The sequence below is a fragment of the Ranitomeya imitator genome, chromosome 5 (assembly GCF_032444005.1).
Source record: "Ranitomeya imitator isolate aRanImi1 chromosome 5, aRanImi1.pri, whole genome shotgun sequence".
NCBI lineage: Eukaryota > Metazoa > Chordata > Amphibia > Anura > Dendrobatidae > Ranitomeya > Ranitomeya imitator.
The window spans coordinates 662809739-662830338 of record NC_091286.1 but is presented as its reverse complement, the minus strand read 5'-3'; the positions used below and the strand labels follow the sequence as shown (position 1 = coordinate 662830338).

The 20600-nt window shown below is 49.4% G+C and overlaps 2 protein-coding genes across 2 annotated transcripts in view; one reads left to right on the top strand and one right to left on the bottom strand.

The window, feature by feature from the left end:
- LOC138638712 (opsin-5-like) overlaps window positions 1–20600 on the bottom strand; it is a 295027-nt gene that overhangs the window by 267433 nt on the left and 6994 nt on the right. The gene's annotated exons all lie outside the window — the stretch shown is intronic.
- LOC138638711 (cell division cycle 5-like protein) overlaps window positions 8691–20600 on the top strand; it is a 32851-nt gene continuing 20941 nt past the window's right edge. The window contains exons 1-3 of the mRNA XM_069728225.1: window positions 8691–8945; window positions 19602–19705; window positions 19787–19948. Coding sequence (XP_069584326.1) covers window positions 8901–8945; window positions 19602–19705; window positions 19787–19948 — 311 coding nt within the window. The 5' untranslated portion in view covers window positions 8691–8900. The remainder of the gene's footprint in view (window positions 8946–19601; window positions 19706–19786; window positions 19949–20600) is intronic.

The window sequence follows — 20600 nt, the reverse complement described above, 5'->3', positions numbered from 1 at the left end:
TCTGTTCCCTCAGACATACCTCCCAAATTTCCCATATGCTTCTGCATCATAAGCTAGATGTACATTGTAGATTGTAAGCTCTCACGGGCAGGGTCGTCTTATTTTGCTTTAATTATTGTATTGTTAACATTGTTACTTATGACTGTTGTGTTTGAAACTGTTAAACTGTAAAGCGCTGCGGAATATGTTAGCGCTATATAAAGATTATTATTATTATTGGATGGTGATGTTCATCAACACCCTTTGCTGAACTCCATATTAGGACCTTGCAGAATGGCGTCCTCTCTAGTTGCGACAAGACTATTTTCTCCCCAAATCGCCTTATCATTCTGCCTCCCTGTGTCAGTTTGGCAATGCCACCGCTGTGGCATTGCATCATCCACAATGCAAAATGCTGGATCATCCAGACCTACTTTCCCATGGTCCCATCTTCCACCTATTTCGAGATCGCTCACTTTAATGTCATGGCTGTTGTATCCACAGTCATGAAGTCTTCTGCTTTTTCCAATCATTCTATGTTTAGAGCATAGATACCCTCCTTGTCAATTTCCTTTCTTCATTTTTGGAAGGCATTTTTTGTTGTTGGTGTGTCTCCAAAGATGTTGCCCCAATACCCATTTCTCTTATGGGTCTTCTTGGTTTCATGCTGCCAGGTCATAAGTCTGGAATGGCTTCATGGAAGGGACAGGTTTCTTCTCTGCCTTCTCCTTTTCATAAGCATCTGGCTTCCAGTGCCCTTACCAGGTCTTACCTTCTGGGTGAGACTCACTCAGTTCCTCTTTTCCAGTCCCTTTTCAATGCCTGGTATAATGACACACCATTTTTTCTTAATTATGCCAGACTTAAATTCAGTAGGCCCAAAGAAATAGGCTATTGTCTGAATGTTGACTAGTGAATTTGAGCTAATTTCTTTGTTTTGTCAAGAAACATGGACTATTGTCATATTGTTTGAACGGTGACTAGTGATGAGCGAGTGTGCTCGTTACTCGGGTTTTCCGAGCATGCTCGGGTGGTCTCCAAGTATTTATAGCGTGCTTGGAGATTAGGTTTGTGTCTCCCCAGCTGCATGATTTGCAGCTGCTTGACAGCCTGAATACATGTGGGAATTCCCTGACAAACAAGCAACCCCCATATGTATTCAGGCTGTCAAGCAGCTGCAAATCATGGAGCTGCCGCTACACCAACCTAATCTCTGAGCACGCCAAAATTCTCGACATGCTCAGAAAATCTGAGTAATGAGCACACTTGCTCATCACTAATGGTGACACTTGACTTGATGTATATGGAACTTATTGTCTATTATCTCTGGAGGACAGGAACGCAGGGTCATGGAACAATAGATGTTTATTAATATGTTGATTACACATTATACCAGGCTAGCTAGATTGTTGACCTGCAAAACAGAAAAGGACAAACTAGGCAGATTGATTAAATGCTCAAAGAATGAGAGTTAAACTCATCCCACCTCCCCCTTGACCAGTGGCTGATGATCTGGGCCACAGATATAGGCATAACAAGGTAGGTCTATCATTCTGCAAGTAGAATAAGAGAGACATTACAGAACCACAGCTAGGAATATTCTACAGGATGTCAGCTTAGGGGACCACTGCCCCAGATGGAAGAACATAGATCTGCTCTATTGACCATCGCTGAACCCTCAGAGACATCTTGAAAAATCCAGGTTGGGACAATCAGGTCACCTGGCCACATACCTCACTATCCTCGGTCAGCTTTCTAAGTTTGTTGTTACCTCCTCTCTATGCAGGGCCGTATTTAGAGTTTCTGCTGCCCTAGGCACTTTTAGTGCTGCCTCCCCCTTTGGTGAGTATAACACTATCGGCAGTGACTTTGGCAAAAATCGCTGATGTGAAAGTCGCCTTTTGCAGCAGATCCGACAGTTTTTCCGCATCTGCCGCGTAATGGATCACTTAGGGCAACACTGCGTTCGGCCTCATTCATTCCCTATGGGACTTACAGACATGTGCGGCACTTGCGGTTTTGCCGCCATCCGGCAAATGCGGTACTTGCAGCAATGAGAAAAAACACTACTAGCAGTGTTTTATGTATCATCGTAAGTGCAAAACCGCAATTGCCGCACATATTCGCAAGTAGCCATCACTACCTGTCCCTGCACCTTGCTAGCTCATCCCTATCCAACCCTCCCTGACCTATAACTACACTATAAAGCTTCAGAAAAGCAATTTATTAACTGACATATTCCTATGATAATGAGGGCTCTAGGCTACGGCGTAGACTGGGACGGGCAGTGTCCGGGTCTCCATTCTCTCTGTGCACACCCTCAGTCCCTGCCTCACTGCCTGTGCACAGACCTCCCTCCACCGGACCCGGTAATCGCCGCTCGCAGTAGCATACCGGCAGAGGTGTATCTAGGGTTTCTGGCACCCGGGGAAAGAATTCATTTTGGTGCCCCCCCTCCGCCAAGGACATATGTGATTTGCACACTCAGTCATGTGCCCACGAGCTCCTCTCCCTAATGCTCTCAATGTTCAGTGAAAAACTAAGAGAAGCAGAAGAGAAGCTCGTTGTCACAGGACCATAAGAGTATGTGTCCACGTTCAGGATTGCATCAGGATTTGGTCAGGATTTTTCATCAGTATTTGTAAGCCAAAACCAGGAGTGGAACAATTAGGGTCTGTTTCCACGTGCAGGAAACGCTGCGTGTCTGACGCTGCATAGAGCCGCAACGTCAAACACGCAGCGTCCAGATGTTACAGCATAGTGGAGGGGATTTAATGAAATCCCGTCTCCACTATGCGTGGTAACACGCACGCGGTGGCCCTGCGACTCCGGACATGCTGCGCGTCTTTTCAGATCGCAGCATGTCCGTATATCTTGCGGCGACGCTGCGGCGCCGCAAGATATAGCACAGGGCGCTATGGTGGGGTGCGATGATGCCGGATGTGTGCTGTGAACACATCCGGCATCATCGCGTCCCAGAAAGGGGGCGGGGCTTACCGCAGAGCGGCTAAGCCGCTCCGGCGATACCGCCGGCCATCCTGAAAGTGGACACATAGCCTTAGAGGAAAACTATAATAGAAACATATGCACCACTTCTGTATTTATCACCCACTCCTGGTTTTGGCTACAAATACTGATGTAAAATACTGACCAAATCCTGATGCAATCCTGAACGTGGACACATACTCTAAGTCTGAAAATCGCATATGAGTGACGTGTCCATGTGACGACTACTGGAACTTGCAGAGCTGAATCCTGACATCGCAGCTTCTGAATTCTCACAACGCATGCACTGCACACTTTTAGGATTCTCCCTTGCCGGTGGACAGTCATGTCAGCACAAGTATGTGATTTGTATACTTCTGACCACATTCCGACTAGATGTGCCCGGCCTCGCTCAGTTCATTTTCATTGACGGAGGTCACGCATGTCTAGTCAGCACATGATCGCATTAATGTAAATCCCCAGCATGAGAGAATCCTGACAGCGTGCAGTGTGCACTGTGAGAATTCAGAAGTCTGCAGTCACAAAGAATGACTGCAGACTCATCACAAGCCTGGACATCCCCTTTAAAAGGGACTCTGTCACCTGAATTTGGAGGGAACAATTTTCAGCCATAGGGGCGGGGTTTTCGGGTGTTTGATTCACCCTTTCCTTACCCGCTGGCTGCATGCTGGCTGCAATATTGGATTGAAGCTCATTCTCTGTCCTCCATAGTTCACGCCTGCACAAGGCAAGATTGCAGATTGTGCAGGTACAGTATGTACTACGGAGGACAGAGAATGAGCTTCAATCCAATATTGCAGCCAGCATGCAGCCAGCGGGTATGGAAAGGGTGAATCAAACACCCGAAAACCCCACCCCTATGGCTGAAAATTTTTCCCTCCAAATTCAGGTGACAGTGTCCCTTTAAATCTCCTAGCATATATAAAAACATGAGAGTTAGCATCACAAATAACATTTACATCCAGGTACCTGATAGATGACGTCGCCTCTGGAGCCGTTCTCCTTTTCTTCATCTTGTCCAGATCCCATGATGAGTTTTTTCTCATCCACAGCCGTCTCTGCAGACTTCCATCTTCGCCGCTCTTTTGCAGAAAGTCTCCACATGACGCCCTTAAAGATACAAGTGTCATTATAATGCTCCCAAATAAAAAATTGCCCCTCACTATATTGTCTGCACAAAGTATGACCCCCACACTGTCCCTCTTATGGTACATGCTCTTCACACTGACCTCTCCTTTCTATACCGGTCCCCTCTTCACACTGTCCTCTCACACTGTGTCCCCCTTATAGGGCCCAGTATTTATACTCCATATTTATACTCCATCCTCCCACACTGCGTTCATGCCTCCCCCATCCTCCCACCCTGCGTTCATGGCTCCCCCATCCTTCTCCCCTGCAAGCATGGCTCCCCCATCCTCCCACTCTGCGTTCATGGCTCCCCATCCTTCTCCCCTGCGTTCATGGCTCCCCCATCCTTCTCCCATGCGTTCATGGCTCCCCCATCCTCCCACTCTGCGTTCATGGCTCCCCATCCTTCTCCCCTGCGTTCATGGCTCCCCCATCCTTCTCCCCTGCGTTCATGGCTCCCCCATCCTCCCACCCTGCGTTCATGGCTCCCCCATCCTCCCACTCTGCGTTCATGGCTCCCCATCCTTCTCCCCTGCGTTCATGGCTCCCCCATCCTTCTCCCCTGCGTTCATGGCTCCCCCATCCTCCCACCCTGCGTTCATGGCTCCCCCATCCTCCCACCCTGCGTTCATGGCTCCCCATCCTTCTCCCCTGCGTTCATGGCTCCCCCATCCTTCTCCCCTGCGTTCATGGCTCCCCCATCCTCCCACTCTGCGTTCATGGCTCCCCCATCCTCCCACTCTGCGTTCATGGCTCCCCATCCTTCTCCCCTGCGTTCATGGCTCCCCCATCCTTCTCCCCTGCGTTCATGGCTCCCCCATCCTCCCACCCTGCGTTCACGGCTCCCCCATCCTTCTCCCCTGCGTTCACGGCTCCCCCATCCTTCTCCCCTGCGTTCACGGCTCCCCATCCTTCTCCCCTGCGTGCACGGCTCCCCATCCTTCTCCCCTGCGTGCACGGCTCCCCATCCTTCTCCCCTGCGTTCACGGCTCCCCATCCTTCTCCCCTGCGTTCACGGCTCCCCATCCTTCTCCCCTGTGTGCACGGCTCCCCATCCTTCTCCCCTGTATGCACGGCTCCCCATCCTTCTCCCCTGTGTGCACGGCTCCCCATCCTTCTCCCCTGTGTGCACGGCTCCCCATCCTTCTCCCCTGTATGCACGGCTCCCCATCCTTCTCCCCTGTGTGCACGGCTCCCCATCCTTCTCCCCTGTGTGCACGGCTCCCCATCCTTCTCCCCTGTATGCACGGCTCCCCATCCTTCTCCCCTGTGTGCACGGCTCCCCATCCTTCTCCCCTGTATGCACGGCTCCCCATCCTTCTCCCCTGTATGCACGGCTCCCCATCCTTCTCCCCTGTATGCACGGCTCCCCATCCTTCTCCCCTGTATGCACGGCTCCCCATCCTTCTCCCCTGTATGCACGGCTCCCCATCCTTCTCCCCTGTGTGCACGGCTCCCCATCCTTCTCCCCTGTATGCACGGCTCCCCATCCTTCTCCCCTGTATGCACGGCTCCCCATCCTTCTCCCCTGTATGCACGGCTCCCCATCCTTCTCCCCTGTATGCACGGCTCCCCATCCTTCTCCCCTGTATGCACGGCTCCCCATCCTTCTCCCCTGTGTGCACGGTTCCCATCCTTCTCCCCTGTATGCACGGCTCCCCATCCTTCTCCCCTGTGTGCACGGCTCCCCATCCTTCTCCCCTGTATGCACGGCTCCCCATCCTTCTCCCCTGTGTGCACGGCTCCCCATCCTTCTCCCCTGTGTGCACGGCTCCCCATCTTTCTCCCCTGTGTGCACGGCTCCCCATCCTTCTCCCCTGTGTGCACGGCTCCCCATCCTTCTCCCCTGTGTGCACGGCTCCCCATCCTTCTCCCCTGTGTGCACGGCTCCCCATCCTTCTCCCCTGTGTGCACGGCTCCCCATCCTTCTCCCCTGTATGCACGGCTCCCCATCCTTCTCCCCTGTATGCACGGCTCCCCATCCTTCTCCCCTGTATGCACGGCTCCCCATCCTTCTCCCCTGTATGCACGGCTCCCCATCCTTCTCCCCTGTATGCACGGCTCCCCATCCTTCTCCCCTGTATGCACGGCTCCCCATCCTTCCCCCCTGTGTGCACGGCACCCCACTTTTTTTCCCTGTCATACTTACCTCTCACCGGCACGCAGCACAGAACTTCCTGGCATCTCAGCGTCTTCCTTCCTGTCTTCAGAGGTCACATGGTAGCGCTAATTAAGGGTGATGAATATGCGCATATTCATCACCCTTAATGATCGGTACCATGTGACCGCTGAAGACAGGACGCGCTGCAGGCGCTGAGACGCAGTTGCAGCCACCGCTGGAGGAAGGTGAGTATTACGTCTTCAGGGAGGGAGGGAGGGGGGGCGGGAAGGAGGGAGGAGGGGGGGGGCGGGAAGGAGGGAGGGAGGTGGGGGGCGGAAACTTGACCCCGGAGTTTTATAAAAAAAAAAAAAAAAAAAAAAAAACCTAGCTCAAGGGCGCCCCCCCGCATCCCGCCGCCCTAGGCACGTGCCCTCAAGTGCCTAGTGGCAAATACGGCCCTGTCTCTATGGCTGCCCACCAAAAGCGGGGTGCCAGTAGTCAGGGTAGTCGGCCCTGGAAGCCCTTGAATCGCAGCTAATCCCGGCGAGTCATCGGAAGAGTGAGACTAATTTTGCACCATCTTGGACATTTTGCTTGGACTGCTATATGTTATTGTCTGTTTTGTAATTCAATATAGTATTTCCACACTGTTTTACCCTCACCCTGTGTTGTCTGACTAGTACTATGCACGCGGGAAAAGAGAGGTGTTCACTGGGAAGAGCCCTGGTCCATGGGGTCTCAGGCCAGCGGACGAGAGCACCCACTAACACCCCATGTCTCCACACATGGGTTCTCATCCTGGCTATTGATGCCTTTCAGTGCTCTTTCTTTGAACTTATCAGGGAGATCTCCCTGTTCATGATCTACTGATAGGTTGCATTCCCAGCAGTGGTGCTGGCATCTCTGGACACATATAATCACCATGCGGGCCAGCGTTTGACACGTATGCCCTAAGGTAACTATGGTTCTACCTTCCTTCTATCCTTCTCTCTCCGATCTATTTGTGATGTTTACACAAGTTGGACATTTCAGTGATGGCCTCATTTAGATGTTCAGGGTCTGTCTGACCTTCTGAAAGATCTTGTCGAGGTCTCTACATCTCTAAGGCATCCATCACTTGCTGGATATGTTCTGCCATTCCGGAAGTGTATACGGCTAAGGACAGAGTGCCTCCACCGCAAGTTAAAGCTTACTCCACCCAGGCGGTGAAGACCTCCGGGACCATTCGACATCAAGCTTCTTTCCTGCAGCTTCGTAAGACTGTAACTTGTTCCTCTGTCTACAAGTTCACACCTTTGAGTCAGGTAACCTGAGTCTGGGTAGAAAGGTTCTTCGAGAGGCAGTTGACCAGGTTACGGCCTGAGGGACCTTACGGTCCCTTTATCTTGGTTGCTCTGGCATTCTCTAGGACTGCTTTGGCATCTCCTATGGTTTCCTGTGTCCCTCCAATAAAGCGAGCGGGGAAAGAGGTTTTCTGGAACTTTCCATGAAATCTCAATCTCGTAGCCTTCAGTGTTGGACCCAGCACCCGCCCTTATGGCCCTACGGGATCTTTTATTTCCATTGTGGCCTAGGGCTTCCATAATGGGTGGTATGACCGTGCCCTGTCCTGCCAATGACCCGTCCAGACCGGCGTGTAAATGTCAAAAATCACAATATTTAAGCGCAAGTGTTCAGTTGTGCACAAAAAACACAACTTATTAAAGTCTGATTGCCGTATGTGGAGTCGGGAAGGAATTTTTTTCCCCAAGATGGAGCTTACTCTTTGCCACATGGGTTTTTTTTGCCTTCCTCTGGATCAACATGTTAGGGCATGTTAGGTTAGGCTATGGGTTGAACTAGATGGACTTGTAGTCTTCCTTCAACCTTAATAACTATGTAAGGGTACGTTCACACTAGCGTTGCGCCGCCCTGCGTCGGCGACGCAACGCACGACGCATCGAAAAACGCGCGCAAACGCGCGCAAAAACGCGCGCGTTTTGCGACGCGTGCGTCGTTTTTGACCAAAATCGGACGCACAGAAAATGCAACTTGTAGCGTTTTCGTGCGTCCGACGCCAGCGTCGGAAACAACGCACGTGGCGAAAAACGCAACCAAAAAGACGCACGCGTCCCCTATGTTAAACATAGGGGCGCGTCGCCGCTGCGTCGCCGCTGCGTCGCCGACGCAACAGCGGCGCAACGCTAATGTGAACTTAGACTAACTATGTTTCCGGCAGATCTCTGACACCTGCAGCAGCTTAGTGAATCGCCTTCTTTGTCTTTGTTTTTCTCCCACAAATTTTAGCGGCAAAACTCAGAAACCTCATAAAAAGTTGCACATTTGTATATTTAAAAAAGGTTCACTACTGAAAACTCCTCCAGAACCCGTACAGCAGGCACAAAAATAATGGACTAATGTGACATCTGATTAAAAAATGGCGCAAAGGGTAGAGAGAATAAGGCGCAAATACAAAAGCTAAGGAGCAAATGACTCCAGAAGGGCGGAGAGACGCCATGTTGGATCGGGGCCGCTGCTCCCTGCACTGACAGTTGCGGCCGCCGGCAGCAGAGGGCGCTGTGCGGATCACTCTCCGCTCATTCTGCGCGCCGCTCGCTTCCTCCCCCGGACACAGCGCGTCTCTGCCAACCACCCGGTGCGGACAGATTCCCGGACGCTCCAGTGACAGAGCCCGGACACCGCAGCCATGCCGCGCATCATGATAAAGGGAGGCGTGTGGCGGAACACGGAGGTGAGGAGGGCGGGCGCTGCGGGCACACGGCCGGGGAGGCCTCCGTACTGAGGGGCGCTGCGGGCACACGGCCGGGGGAGGCCTCCGTACTGAGGGGCGCTGCGGGCACACGGCCGGGGGAGGCCTCCGTACTGAGGGGCGCTGCGGGCACACGGCCGGGGGAGGCCTCCGTACTGAGGGGCGCTGCGGGCACACGGCCGGGGGAGGCCTCCGTACTGAGGGGCGCTGCGGGCACACGGCCGGGGGAGGCCTCCGTGCTGAGGGGCGCTGCGGGCACACGGCCGGGGGAGGCCTCCGTGCTGAGGGGCGCTGCGGGCACACGGCCGGGGGAGGCCTCCGTACTGAGGGGCGCTGCGGGCTCCGGACAGCCGGGAATAGGTCGCACACAGCTGCTGCAGGGTGCGCAGCATGCTGTGGCTAGTAGTGCTTCCTCTGGTGCGAGAGCATGCTGGGACTAGTAGTGCTTCCTCTGGTGCGAGAGCATGCTGGGACTAGTAGTGCTTCCTCTGGTGTGAGGACATGCTGGGACTAGTAGTGCTTCCTCTGGTGTGAGGACATGCTGGGACTAGTAGTGCTTCCTCTGGTGTGAGGACATGCTGTGGCTAGTAGTGCCTCCTCTGGTGCGAGAGCATGCTGGGACTAGTAGTGCTTCCTCTGGTGTGAGGACATGCTGGGGCTAGTAGTGCTTCCTCTGGTGTGAGAGCATGCTGGGACTAGTAGTTCTTCCTCTGGTGTGAGGACATGCTGGGACTAGTAGTGCTTCCTCTGGTGCGAGAGCATGCTGGGACTAGTAGTGCTTCCTCTGGTGTGAGGACATGCTGGGACTAGTAGTGCTTCCTCTGGTGTGAGGACATGCTGGGACTAGTAGTTCTTCCTCTGGTGCGAGAGCATGCTGGGACGGTGCATACTAAAACCCTATGTGCCAAATTTACCTATGCCTATGGTACATATTTTAGTCGTATTCATCTATACCTCTGCCTATTTTAGATTTTTTTTTTACCGTTTCAATTTCTTAATTTAGTTTTCCTTTCCACTTTACTCCATTTGAAGCAGAGTAACCAATTTATTTACATATGTATTTATTTGACATAAAGTTGCAATACATGAATGTAGGGGTTACATTTTTTGGAAACGGAATAACGGTTTTGAGCTCCGTTTTTTTTATTGGAATATGTTCATATTAGTACAACAACGTTATCTTCCAAGTTTCATTAGGATCTTTTTAGGGATTCAGTCTTTATGCGCCATATTCTGCCATACCTATGCCTATGGTAGTTTTTTTCTAAAGTTGAATTTTTTGAATCTATTTTTCCTTTCCACTTCACTCTATTTAAAGGGAACCTGTCACCCCGTTTTTTGAGATTGAGATATAAATACTGTTAAATAGGGCCTGCGCTGTGCGTTACTATAGTGTATGTAGTGTACCCTGATTCCCCATGTATGCCGAGAAATACATTACCAAAGTCGGCGTTTTCGCCTGTCAATCAGGCTGGTCTGGTCAGGTGGGCGTGTTCACAGCGTTCTTTTCTTCCCCAGGTTTCCGTTGGTGGCGTAGTGGTGTGCGCATGTCCAAGGTCCGGATTCCCTGTGCCCACGTGAAGACACAGCGCGCGATCTGCGCTGTCATTCCTTTCATCGGTGCGGGCGGCCATCTTCCTGGGGCCGCGCGTGCGCAGATGTAGTGCTCTGCTGCACGGGGCTTCAGGAAAATGGCCGCGGGATGCCGCGCGTGCGCAGAAGAGATCGCGGCGGCCATTTTCCCAAAGCCGAGTTTGCATCTCGGCTTTGGGAAAATGGCCGCCGCGATCTCTTCTGCGCACGCGCGGCATCCCGCGGCCATTTTCCTGAAGCCCCGTGCAGCAGAGCACTACATCTGCGCACGCGCGGCCCCAGGAAGATGGCCGCCCGCACCGATGAAAGGAATGACAGCGCAGATCGCGCGCTGTGTCTTCACGTGGGCACAGGGAATCCGGACCTTGGACATGCGCACACCACTACGCCACCAACGGAAACCTGGGGAAGAAAAGAACGCTGTGAACACGCCCACCTGACCAGACCAGCCTGATTGACAGGCGAAAACGCCGACTTTGGTAATGTATTTCTCGGCATACATGGGGAATCAGGGTACACTACATACACTATAGTAACGCACAGCGCAGGCCCTATTTAACAGTATTTATATCTCAATCTCAAAAAACGGGGTGACAGGTTCCCTTTAAAAATAAATTAGCTGAGGTTAAACTTTAATTGCGTTTTCAACAAGGCAAACCCATACATTTCTATATAGTAACTTTACATTTGAAATAAACACTGAATCCCTAAGAAGATCTTGATGAAACTTTGAAAATAAGTTTGTCATTAATATGAACTTTTTCCAGCAAGAAAAACAGAGCTTAAAAATGTAATTCTGTTTTCAACAATGTTAATTCATACATTCCTATATAATAACTTTACATTTCAAATAAACAGTGAATCCCTAAGTAGATCTTTATCGAAAATTTTTGCCTTAAGGTACCTTCACACATAACGATATCGTTAAGGATATCGTTGCAACGTCACACTTTTTGTGACTTAGCAACGATCCCGCTAACGATCTCATTATTGTGTGACAGCGACCAACGATCAGGCCCCTGCTGGGAGATCGTTGGTCGTTGGGGAATGATCAGGACCTTTTTTTGGTCGCTGATCACCCACTGTCATCGTTGGATCAGCGTGTGTGACGCCGATCCAGCGATGTGTTCACCTGTAACCAGGGTAAATATCGGGTTACTAAGCGCAGGGCCGCTATGGGGGCCAGAAAATACATCGGGTATTCTAGAATATGCATGTCCACGTAGTATATTGCCCAGTCACGTAGTATATTGCCCAGTCACGTAGTATATTGCCCAGTCACGTAGTATATTGCCCAGTCACGTAGTATATTGCCCAGTCATGTAGTATATTACACAGCCCACGTAGTATATTGCCCAGCCACGTAGTATATTGCCCAGCCACGTAGTATATTGCCCAGCCACGTAGTATATTGCCCAGTCATGTAGTATATTGCCCAGCCACATAGTATATTGCCCAGTCATGTAGTATATTGCCCAGCCACGTAGTATATTGCCCAGTCATGTAGTATATTGCCCAGCCACGTAGTATATTGTCCAGCCACGTACTATGTTGCCCAGCCACATAGCATATTGCCCAGTGACGTAGTATATTGCCCAGTGACGTAGTATATTGCCCAGCCACGTAGTATATTGCCCAGCCACGTAGTATATTGCCCAGTCATGTAGTATATTACACAGCCCACGTAGTATATTGCCCAGCCACATAGTATATTGTCCAGCCACGTACTATGTTGCCCAGCCACATAGCATATTGCCCAGTGACGTAGTATATTGCCCAGTGACGTAGTATATTGCCCAGTCACGTAGTATATTGCCCAGCCACGTAGTATATTGCCCAGTCATGTAGTATATTACACAGCCCACGTAGTATATTGCCCAGCCACGTAGTATATTGTCCAGCCACGTACTATGTTGCCCAGCCACATAGTATATTGCCCAGTGACGTAGTATATTGCCCAGTGACGTAGTATATTGCCCAGTCACGTAGCATATTGCCCAGTGACGTAGTATATTGCACAGCGACGTAGTATACAGCACAGAGCCATGTAGTATATTGCCCAGCTACGTAGTATATTGCCCAGCTACGTAGTATATTGCCCAGCTACGTAGTATATTGCCCAGCTAGGTTTGTCACATTTTAAAAAATAAAAAATAAATATATACTCACCTTTCTGAGGGTCCCTTGTAGTCCACGTCAGCTTCCGGTCCCAGGGTTGGTATGAGCGCAGGACCTGTGATGACGTTGCGGTCACATGACTGTGACGTCATGGCAGGTCCTTCTCCCATACCATCTTACAGATGTGCCTTTTCTGGGGTGGCTGGGGGCAGATGTTTTTAGCCACGGGGGGCCAATAACCATGGACACTCTCCAGGCTATTAATATCTGCCCTCAGTCACTGGCTTTACCATTCTGGCGGAGAAAATTGCGCGGGAGCCCACGCCAATTTTTTCCGCGATTTAACCGTTTAATTTAATAGAGCGCCCAAATTTTGCACATACACACTACTAACATTAGTAGTGTGGAATATGCTAAAAAAAAGGGATATGAGATGGTTTACTGTATGTAAACCATGTCTCATATCATGTCGGGTTTGGGAAGGAGAAATGAAAAGCCGCTAACTGAATTACCGGCTTTAAAGCTATCTCGTGCTGGATGAAATATTAATATATATATATATATATATATATATATATATATATATATATTTGTCCAAGGGTCACTTCGGTCTGTCTGTCCTTCTGTCACGGTTATTCATTCGCTGATTGGTCTCGCCAGCTGCCTGTCATGGCCGCCGCAACCAATCAGCGACGGGCACAGTCCAGGAGAAAATAACCGCTCCTTACTCCCCGCAGTCAGTGCCTGTCGCCCGCATACTCCCCTCCGGTCACCGCTAACACAGGGTTAATGCTGGCGGTAACGGACCGCGTTATGCCGCGGGTAACGCACTCCGTTACCGCCGCTATTAAGCCTGTGTGTCCCCAACTTTTTACTATTGACGCTGCCTATGCGGCATCAATAGTAAAACATGTAATGTTAAAAATAATAATAATAAAAAAAACTGCTATACTCACCCTCCGTAGTCGCTCGCGCCGGCCGCCTTCTTCCGTTGCAGGTTCCGGTGGCAAAGGTGGTATGGGAGAAGGACCTGCTATGACGTCATGGTCATGTGACTGCGACGTCATCACAGGCCCTGCGCTCATACCACTGCTGGGACCCAAAGCTGCCGTGGACTACAAGGGGCCCTCAGAAAGGTGAGTATATATTTATTTTTTAAAATGTGACAAACCTGGCTGGGCAATATACTACGTAGCTGGGCAATATACTACGTGACTGGCCAATATACTACTGTACATGGCTCTGTGCTGTATAGTACGTCGTTGTGCAATATACTACGTAGCTGGGCAATATAGTACGTGGCTGGGCAATATACTATGTGGGCTGGGCAATATAGTACATGGGCTGGGCAATATAGTACGTGGCTGGGCAATATAGTACGTGGCTGGGCAATATAGTACGTGGCTGGGCAATATAGTACGTGGCTGGGCAATATAGTACGTGGCTGGGCAATATAGTACGTGGCTGGGCAATATAGTACGTGGCTGGGCAATATAGTACGTGGCTGGGCAATATAGTACGTGGCTGGGCAATATAGTACGTGGCTGGGCAATATACTACGTGGACATGCATATTCTAGAATACCCGATGCGTTAGAATCGGGCCACCATCGTGTGCGTGTGTGTGTGTGTGTATGTATATATATATATATATATATATATAACACAGTATATACCTATTCTATGTGTACACATTTATTCTACCTATTCTACTGTAAGCTGTCAGTGTGATTTTACTGTACACCGCACTGAATTACCGGCTTTTCTCTCTAACACCGCTGCGTATTTCTGGCAAGTCACACTGCTGGTCCGTGTGTAATCCGTATTTTTCTGGCCCCCATAGACTTTCATTGGTGTATTTTTTGCGCAATACGGTGACACATGCAGCATGCTGCGATTTTCTACGGCCGTAGAAGACCGTATAATACGGATCAGTAAAATACGGCAGATAGGAGCTGGGCCATAGAGAAGCATTGTACCGTGTGCAATCCGTATTTTCTGCACCTCTCATACGTCCGTAAAACACGCTAGTGTGAGGTCGGCCTAAGGCAAAAATTTTCGCTAAAGATCTACTTAGGGATTCACTGTTTATTTGAAATGTAAAGTTATTATATAGGAATGTATGAATTAACATTGTTGAAAACAGAATTACATTTTTAAGCTCTGTTTTTCTTGCTGGAAAAAGTTCATATTAATGACAAACTTATTTTCAAAGTTTCATCAAGATCTTCTTAGGGATTCAGTGTTTATTTCAAATGTAAAGTTACTATATAGAAATGTATGGGTTTGCCTTGTTGAAAACGCAATTAAAGTTTAACCTCCGCTAATTTATTTTTAAATAGAGTGAAGTGGAAAGGAAAAATAGTTTCAAAAAATTCAACTTTAGAAAAAAACTACCATAGGCATAGGTATGGCAGAATATGGCGCATAAAGACGGAATCCCTAAAAAGATCTTAATGAAACTTGGAAAATAACGTTGTTGTACTAATATGAACATATTCCAATAAAAAAAACGGAGCTCAATACCGTTATTCCGTTTCCAACCGTGATAACACACTAGGCATAGGTATGGAAGACTATGGCGCATAAAGACTGAATCCCTAAAAAGATCCTCATGAAACTTGGAAGATAACGTTGTTGTACTAATATGAACATATTCCAATAAAAAAAACGGAGCTCAAAACCGTTTTTCCGTTTCCAACCATGATAACACTGTAGGCAATAGGTATGGAAGAATATGGCGCATAAAGACTGAATCCCTAAAAAGATCCTCATGAAACTTGGAAGATAACGTTGTTGTACTAATATGAGCATATTCCAATAAAAAAAACGAAGCTCAAAACCGTTTTTCCGTTTCCAGCCGTGATAACACATTATGCGCCATTTTCTGCCATACCTATGCCTAATGTGTTATCACGGCTGGAAACGGAAAAACGGTTTTGAGCTCCGTTTTTTTTATTGGAATATGTTCACATTAGTACAACAACGTTATCTTCCAAGTTTCATTAAGATCTTTTTAGGGATTCAGTCTTTATGCGCCATTTTCTGCCATACCTATGCCTAAAGACTGAATCCCTAAAAAGATTCTAATGAAACTTGGAAGATAATGTTGTTGTACTAATGTGAACATATTCCAATAAAAAAAACGGAGCTCCAAACCGTTTTTCCGTTTCCAACCATGATAACACACTAGGCATAGGTATGGAAGAATATGGCGCATAAAGACTGAATCCCTAAAAAGATCTTAATGAAACTTGGAAGATAACGTTGTTGTACTAATATGAACATATTCCAATAAAAAAAACGGAGCTCAAAACCGTTTTTCCTTTTCCAGCCGTGATAACACATTAGGCATAGGTATGGCAGAATATGGCGCATAACGACTGAATCCCTAAAAAGATCCTAATGAAACTGGGAAAGTAACACTCTGTCACTAATATGAACTTTTTCCAATAAAAAAAACGGAGCTTAAAACTGTTATTCGTAATTCTTACCAAAGTGATGATGGGAGAGCCTGGTGTTGCAGCTTGACTTCAGTAAGGTACCGACACCCTAAGCGACGCTGCAGCGATATAGAGAACGATCCGACCTAAACTAGATCGCTGCAGCGTCGTCAAACACTGTAACAGCAGAACGATGCAGGAGCGATCCAGTGACGTAACGGCGACTCACTTATCGTTCTCGCTCCATGTAAAACGTTGCTGGCGTTGTTGCTTTTGATGTCAAACACGACGATACACGCCGATCTAGCGACCAAATAAAGTTCTGGACTTCTAGCTCCGACCAGCGATGTCACAGCGGGATCCAGATCGCTGCTGCGTGTCAAACACAACAAGATCGCCATCCAGGACGCTGCAACGTCACAGATATGCCCCAGCTAGCATGTCCACTTACTCTGCATTCTGTGGTTGCTAGGGTACTGGATGTGTGAGAGGAGGGTTTATAAACTATCTCAAGGTAGACAATATTAGGTAGGTTCTCATTGCGTTAGGGCAATCCGTTTAGCGATAAGTGCTAGGGGATTGCGCCAACGCAATGTCTTTTTAGGAGTCGCGTTAAACGTCCCCGCTAGCGCAGATCCCCAATCTGCGAGAGCGGGGAATGGACCTCGGGCGCAAAAGAACGGCACATCGCTAGCGCGTGCCGAAAATGGCACGCACTAGCAATGCGCTTTAACATTGCTGGCAATGGGAGCACTAACGGACACGTTGCACGGCGTTAATTTTGCCATGCAACGCTGTCTGTTAGCGCTCACCCGAAAACGAAATGAGAACCTAGCCTTAATATGATCTCACTCAAAACATCCCCCTCCCTCTCTCAATTCAGGTACACAGAGAAGGGAGTTGTAAGGTAATGTGCACACGTTCAGTATTTTTCGCGTTTTTTTGCTATAAAAACGTGAAAAAAATGCTTACATATGGTTCCCAATCATTTCAATGTAATCCGCAAAACTTGTGCAAATGTTGCGATTTTTTTTTTCCGCGAAAAAAACGAATCGCGGATAAAAAAGCAACATGTTCATTAATTCTGCGTAATTGCTGATTTCCCGCACACTGTAAAAAATCTACCATAGGCATAGACAAATATGACACATAGGGTTTTAGTATTTTCCTGCTGGGACTAGTAGTTCTTCCTCTGGTATGAGGACATGCTGGGACTAGTAGTTCTTCCTCTGGTATGAGGACATGCTGGGACTAGTAGTTCTTCCTCTGGTGCGAGAGCATGCTGGGACTAGTAGTGCTTCCTCTGGTGTGAGGACATGCTGGGACTAGTAGTTCTTCCTCTGGTGCGAGAGCATGCTGGGACTAGTAGTGCTTCCTCTGGTGTGAGGACATGCTGGGACTAGTAGTTCTTCCTCTGGTGCGAGAGCATGCTGGGACTAGTAGTGCTTCCTCTGGTGTGAGGACATGCTGGGACTAGTAGTGCTTCCTCTGGTGTGAGGACATGCTGGGACTAGTAGTGCTTCCTCTGGTGCGAGAGCATTCTGGGACTAGTAGTTCTTCCTCTGGTGTGAGGACATGCTGGGACTAGTAGTGCTTCCTCTGGTGCGAGAGCATGCTGGGACTAGTAGTGCTTCATCTGGTGCGAGAGCATGCTGGGACTAGTAGTTATTCATCTGGTGCGAGAGCATGCTGGGACTAGTAGTTCTTCCTCTGGTGCGAGAGCATGCTGGGACTAGTAGTTCTTCCTCTGGTGTGAGGACATGCTGGGACTAGTAGTTCTTCCTCTGGTGTGAAAGCATGCTGGGACTAGTAGTTCTACCTCTAGCGCGAGCGCATGCTGGGACTAGCAGTTCTTCCTCTGGAGCGAGAGCATGCTGGGACTATTAGTTCTTCCTATGATGCAAGAGCATGCTGGGACTAGTAGTTCTTCCTCGGGTGTGAGAATGTGCTGGGACTAGTAGTGCTTCCTCTAGTGTGAGAGCATGCTGGGACTAGTAGTTCTTCCTCTGGAGCGAGAGCATGCTGGGACTATTAGTTCTTCCTCTGGTGTGAGCGTATGCTGGGACTAGTAGTTCTACCTCTGGCGCGAGCGCATGCTGGGACTAGTAGTTCTTCCTCGGGTGTGAGAGCGTGCTGGGACTATTAGTTCTTCCTCTGGTGTGAGAGCATGCTGGGACTATTAGTTCTTCCTCTGGTGTGAGTGTATGCTGAGACTAGTAGTTCTTCCTCTGGTGCGAGAGCATGCTGGGACTAGTAGTGCTTCCTCTGGTGCGAGAGCATGCTGAGACTAGTAGTGCTTCCTCTGGTGCGAGAGCATGCTGGGACTAGTAGTGCTTCCTCTGGTGTGAGCATGCTGGGACTTGTAGTTCTTCTTTTGGTGCGAGAGCATGCTGGGACTAGTAGTTCTTCCTCTGTTGTGACTTCTATACATGATAAATTCTAAAAAGTCAACCTTATATTGCTGCGGTTCTCTTTTCAGACATTTTGGAATGTGTCTCTGCTGCAGACATGCGTGGGTAATGCTGGAACATGTAGTTCTCCAGAGCTCTACGATATATTAGAAGATCCTCATATAATGCTTCTAAGTCACCAAAGAACTACAAATCCCAGCAAACTCCGCAGCAGCGATTCTCAGCCTGTCCCCTTGCTGGGAGTTGTAGTTTGAAAGCATACAGAGAAGTAAATGAATATCGAGTCGCCCCCTACAGTCAGGTTATACAAACTTTCTTTCAGCCTTCGGAATATATCCGCCAACATGGCCGCTGTCGCCACTCACACGTCTTTTCCGGGATGCTGAGCGGTAAACCTATATGTCTTGCATCTTCTACAATCCCCCCCACTACAGATTGGCCATTCGGGGGTCTGGGAAAGCAGAGTTAGAGCAGATTCACACATGAGATTGCAGCAGAACCACATGTACGGACAGTCTGCGCAGTGCCCAAGTCTTTACAACCTGAGAATATAATGGCCGAAATCAGAATTGACGCTACCACTGACCATGGGTATTACATGGTATTGCAGGTCAGCTCTGTTTACTTCATGGGGCTGAGTTGCAGTACCAGATGTGACCCATGGTCAGGAGTGGCGCTGTTCCTGAAAGCAGCCCATGTATTCTTTCTTCACATTTATCATCAGAGAGGTTAGAACAACACTAGAACCTGATGCTGGGTCCCGGCCATGTTTCTTTTTCCTCTCCCTCCTGCCTTTCCTCTGTTGTTCCCCCTGGGAATCCATGAATAAGGAGGCGTCCCTGCACAGACACGTGAATAAGGCTGCTTCTATTCACTGACAGCAGGCAGAGATGCTTAGACATTGCAGGAGATGGTTACTGAGCAGCTGATGTTTCTCGCGGGATGGGATGGACGCTGCCCGTATGGGCGGCTGCAGAGTCGCAGGTTATAGCCCCTTCTACCAGGCGGTGAGGCTGCCCCCCATATTTAATGCCATGCGGTATGTATTTATGCTTCTTTATATTTGTTTGACAGGATGAAATCCTCAAGGCGGCGGTTATGAAATATGGCAAAAACCAGTGGTCTCGTATTGCATCCTTACTGCACAGGAAGTCGGCCAAGCAGTGCAAAGCCCGCTGGTAAGTCTAGGAAAGGCATGCTAGCGTAGAGAGAAGCATTGAAGCTGCCTACTAACAACTGTCCTCCTCCCCGAATAACAGGTATGAGTGGCTGGACCCCAGCATCAAGAAGACAGAATGGTCACGTGAGGAGGAGGAGAAGCTGCTGCACTTGGCCAAACTAATGCCCACCCAGTGGAGGACCATCGCCCCCATCATCGGCAGGACAGCCGCCCAGTGCCTGGAGCACTACGAGTACTTACTGTGAGTATCGCTGAGCAGGCGGGAGTGCGGGGAGCAGGCAGGCGGGAGTGCGGGGAGCAGGCAGGCGGGAGTGCGGGGAGCAGGCAGCCGGGAGCATGGGGAGCTCAAAGGGCCACGGGGATTAGGGGGGAGCATGGTAATTTATTGCGGAGGTATAGATACAACCAGTGTAGCTGATAGCAGCCATATATAGGATTTCCTTGGGCTGCTTAGCCCCTTCTTGGGATCAGGGTTATGGAAGTGGGTTAAAGATTTTAAAAAATAGAATATATATATATTAATTATATCTATAATATAACGCTGGGAGCCTTTATAGACTGCGCAAGCGCAGTCTGGACCCCACAGAGTGACGCTCCCAGGAGATCGCGGTATGCGTAAGCACTGAACGCACACCGCGATCTCCAATGGAGAAGCAGGGACCGCCAGGAGGGTGAGTATGTTATATTTACCTGTCCCTTCCACCGATGCCCGCCGCTCCATCCTCCACATCCTCTGCCTGTGACGTTCACAGTTCAGAGGGCGCGATGACGCGCTTAATGCGCGCCGCCCTCTGACTGAACAGTCACAGCCAGAGGAGCCGGAAGACGGAGCGGCGCGCAGCGCTGGATCAGGGATAGGTGACTATAGCAAGTGCCGGGGTCCTGAGCCAGCG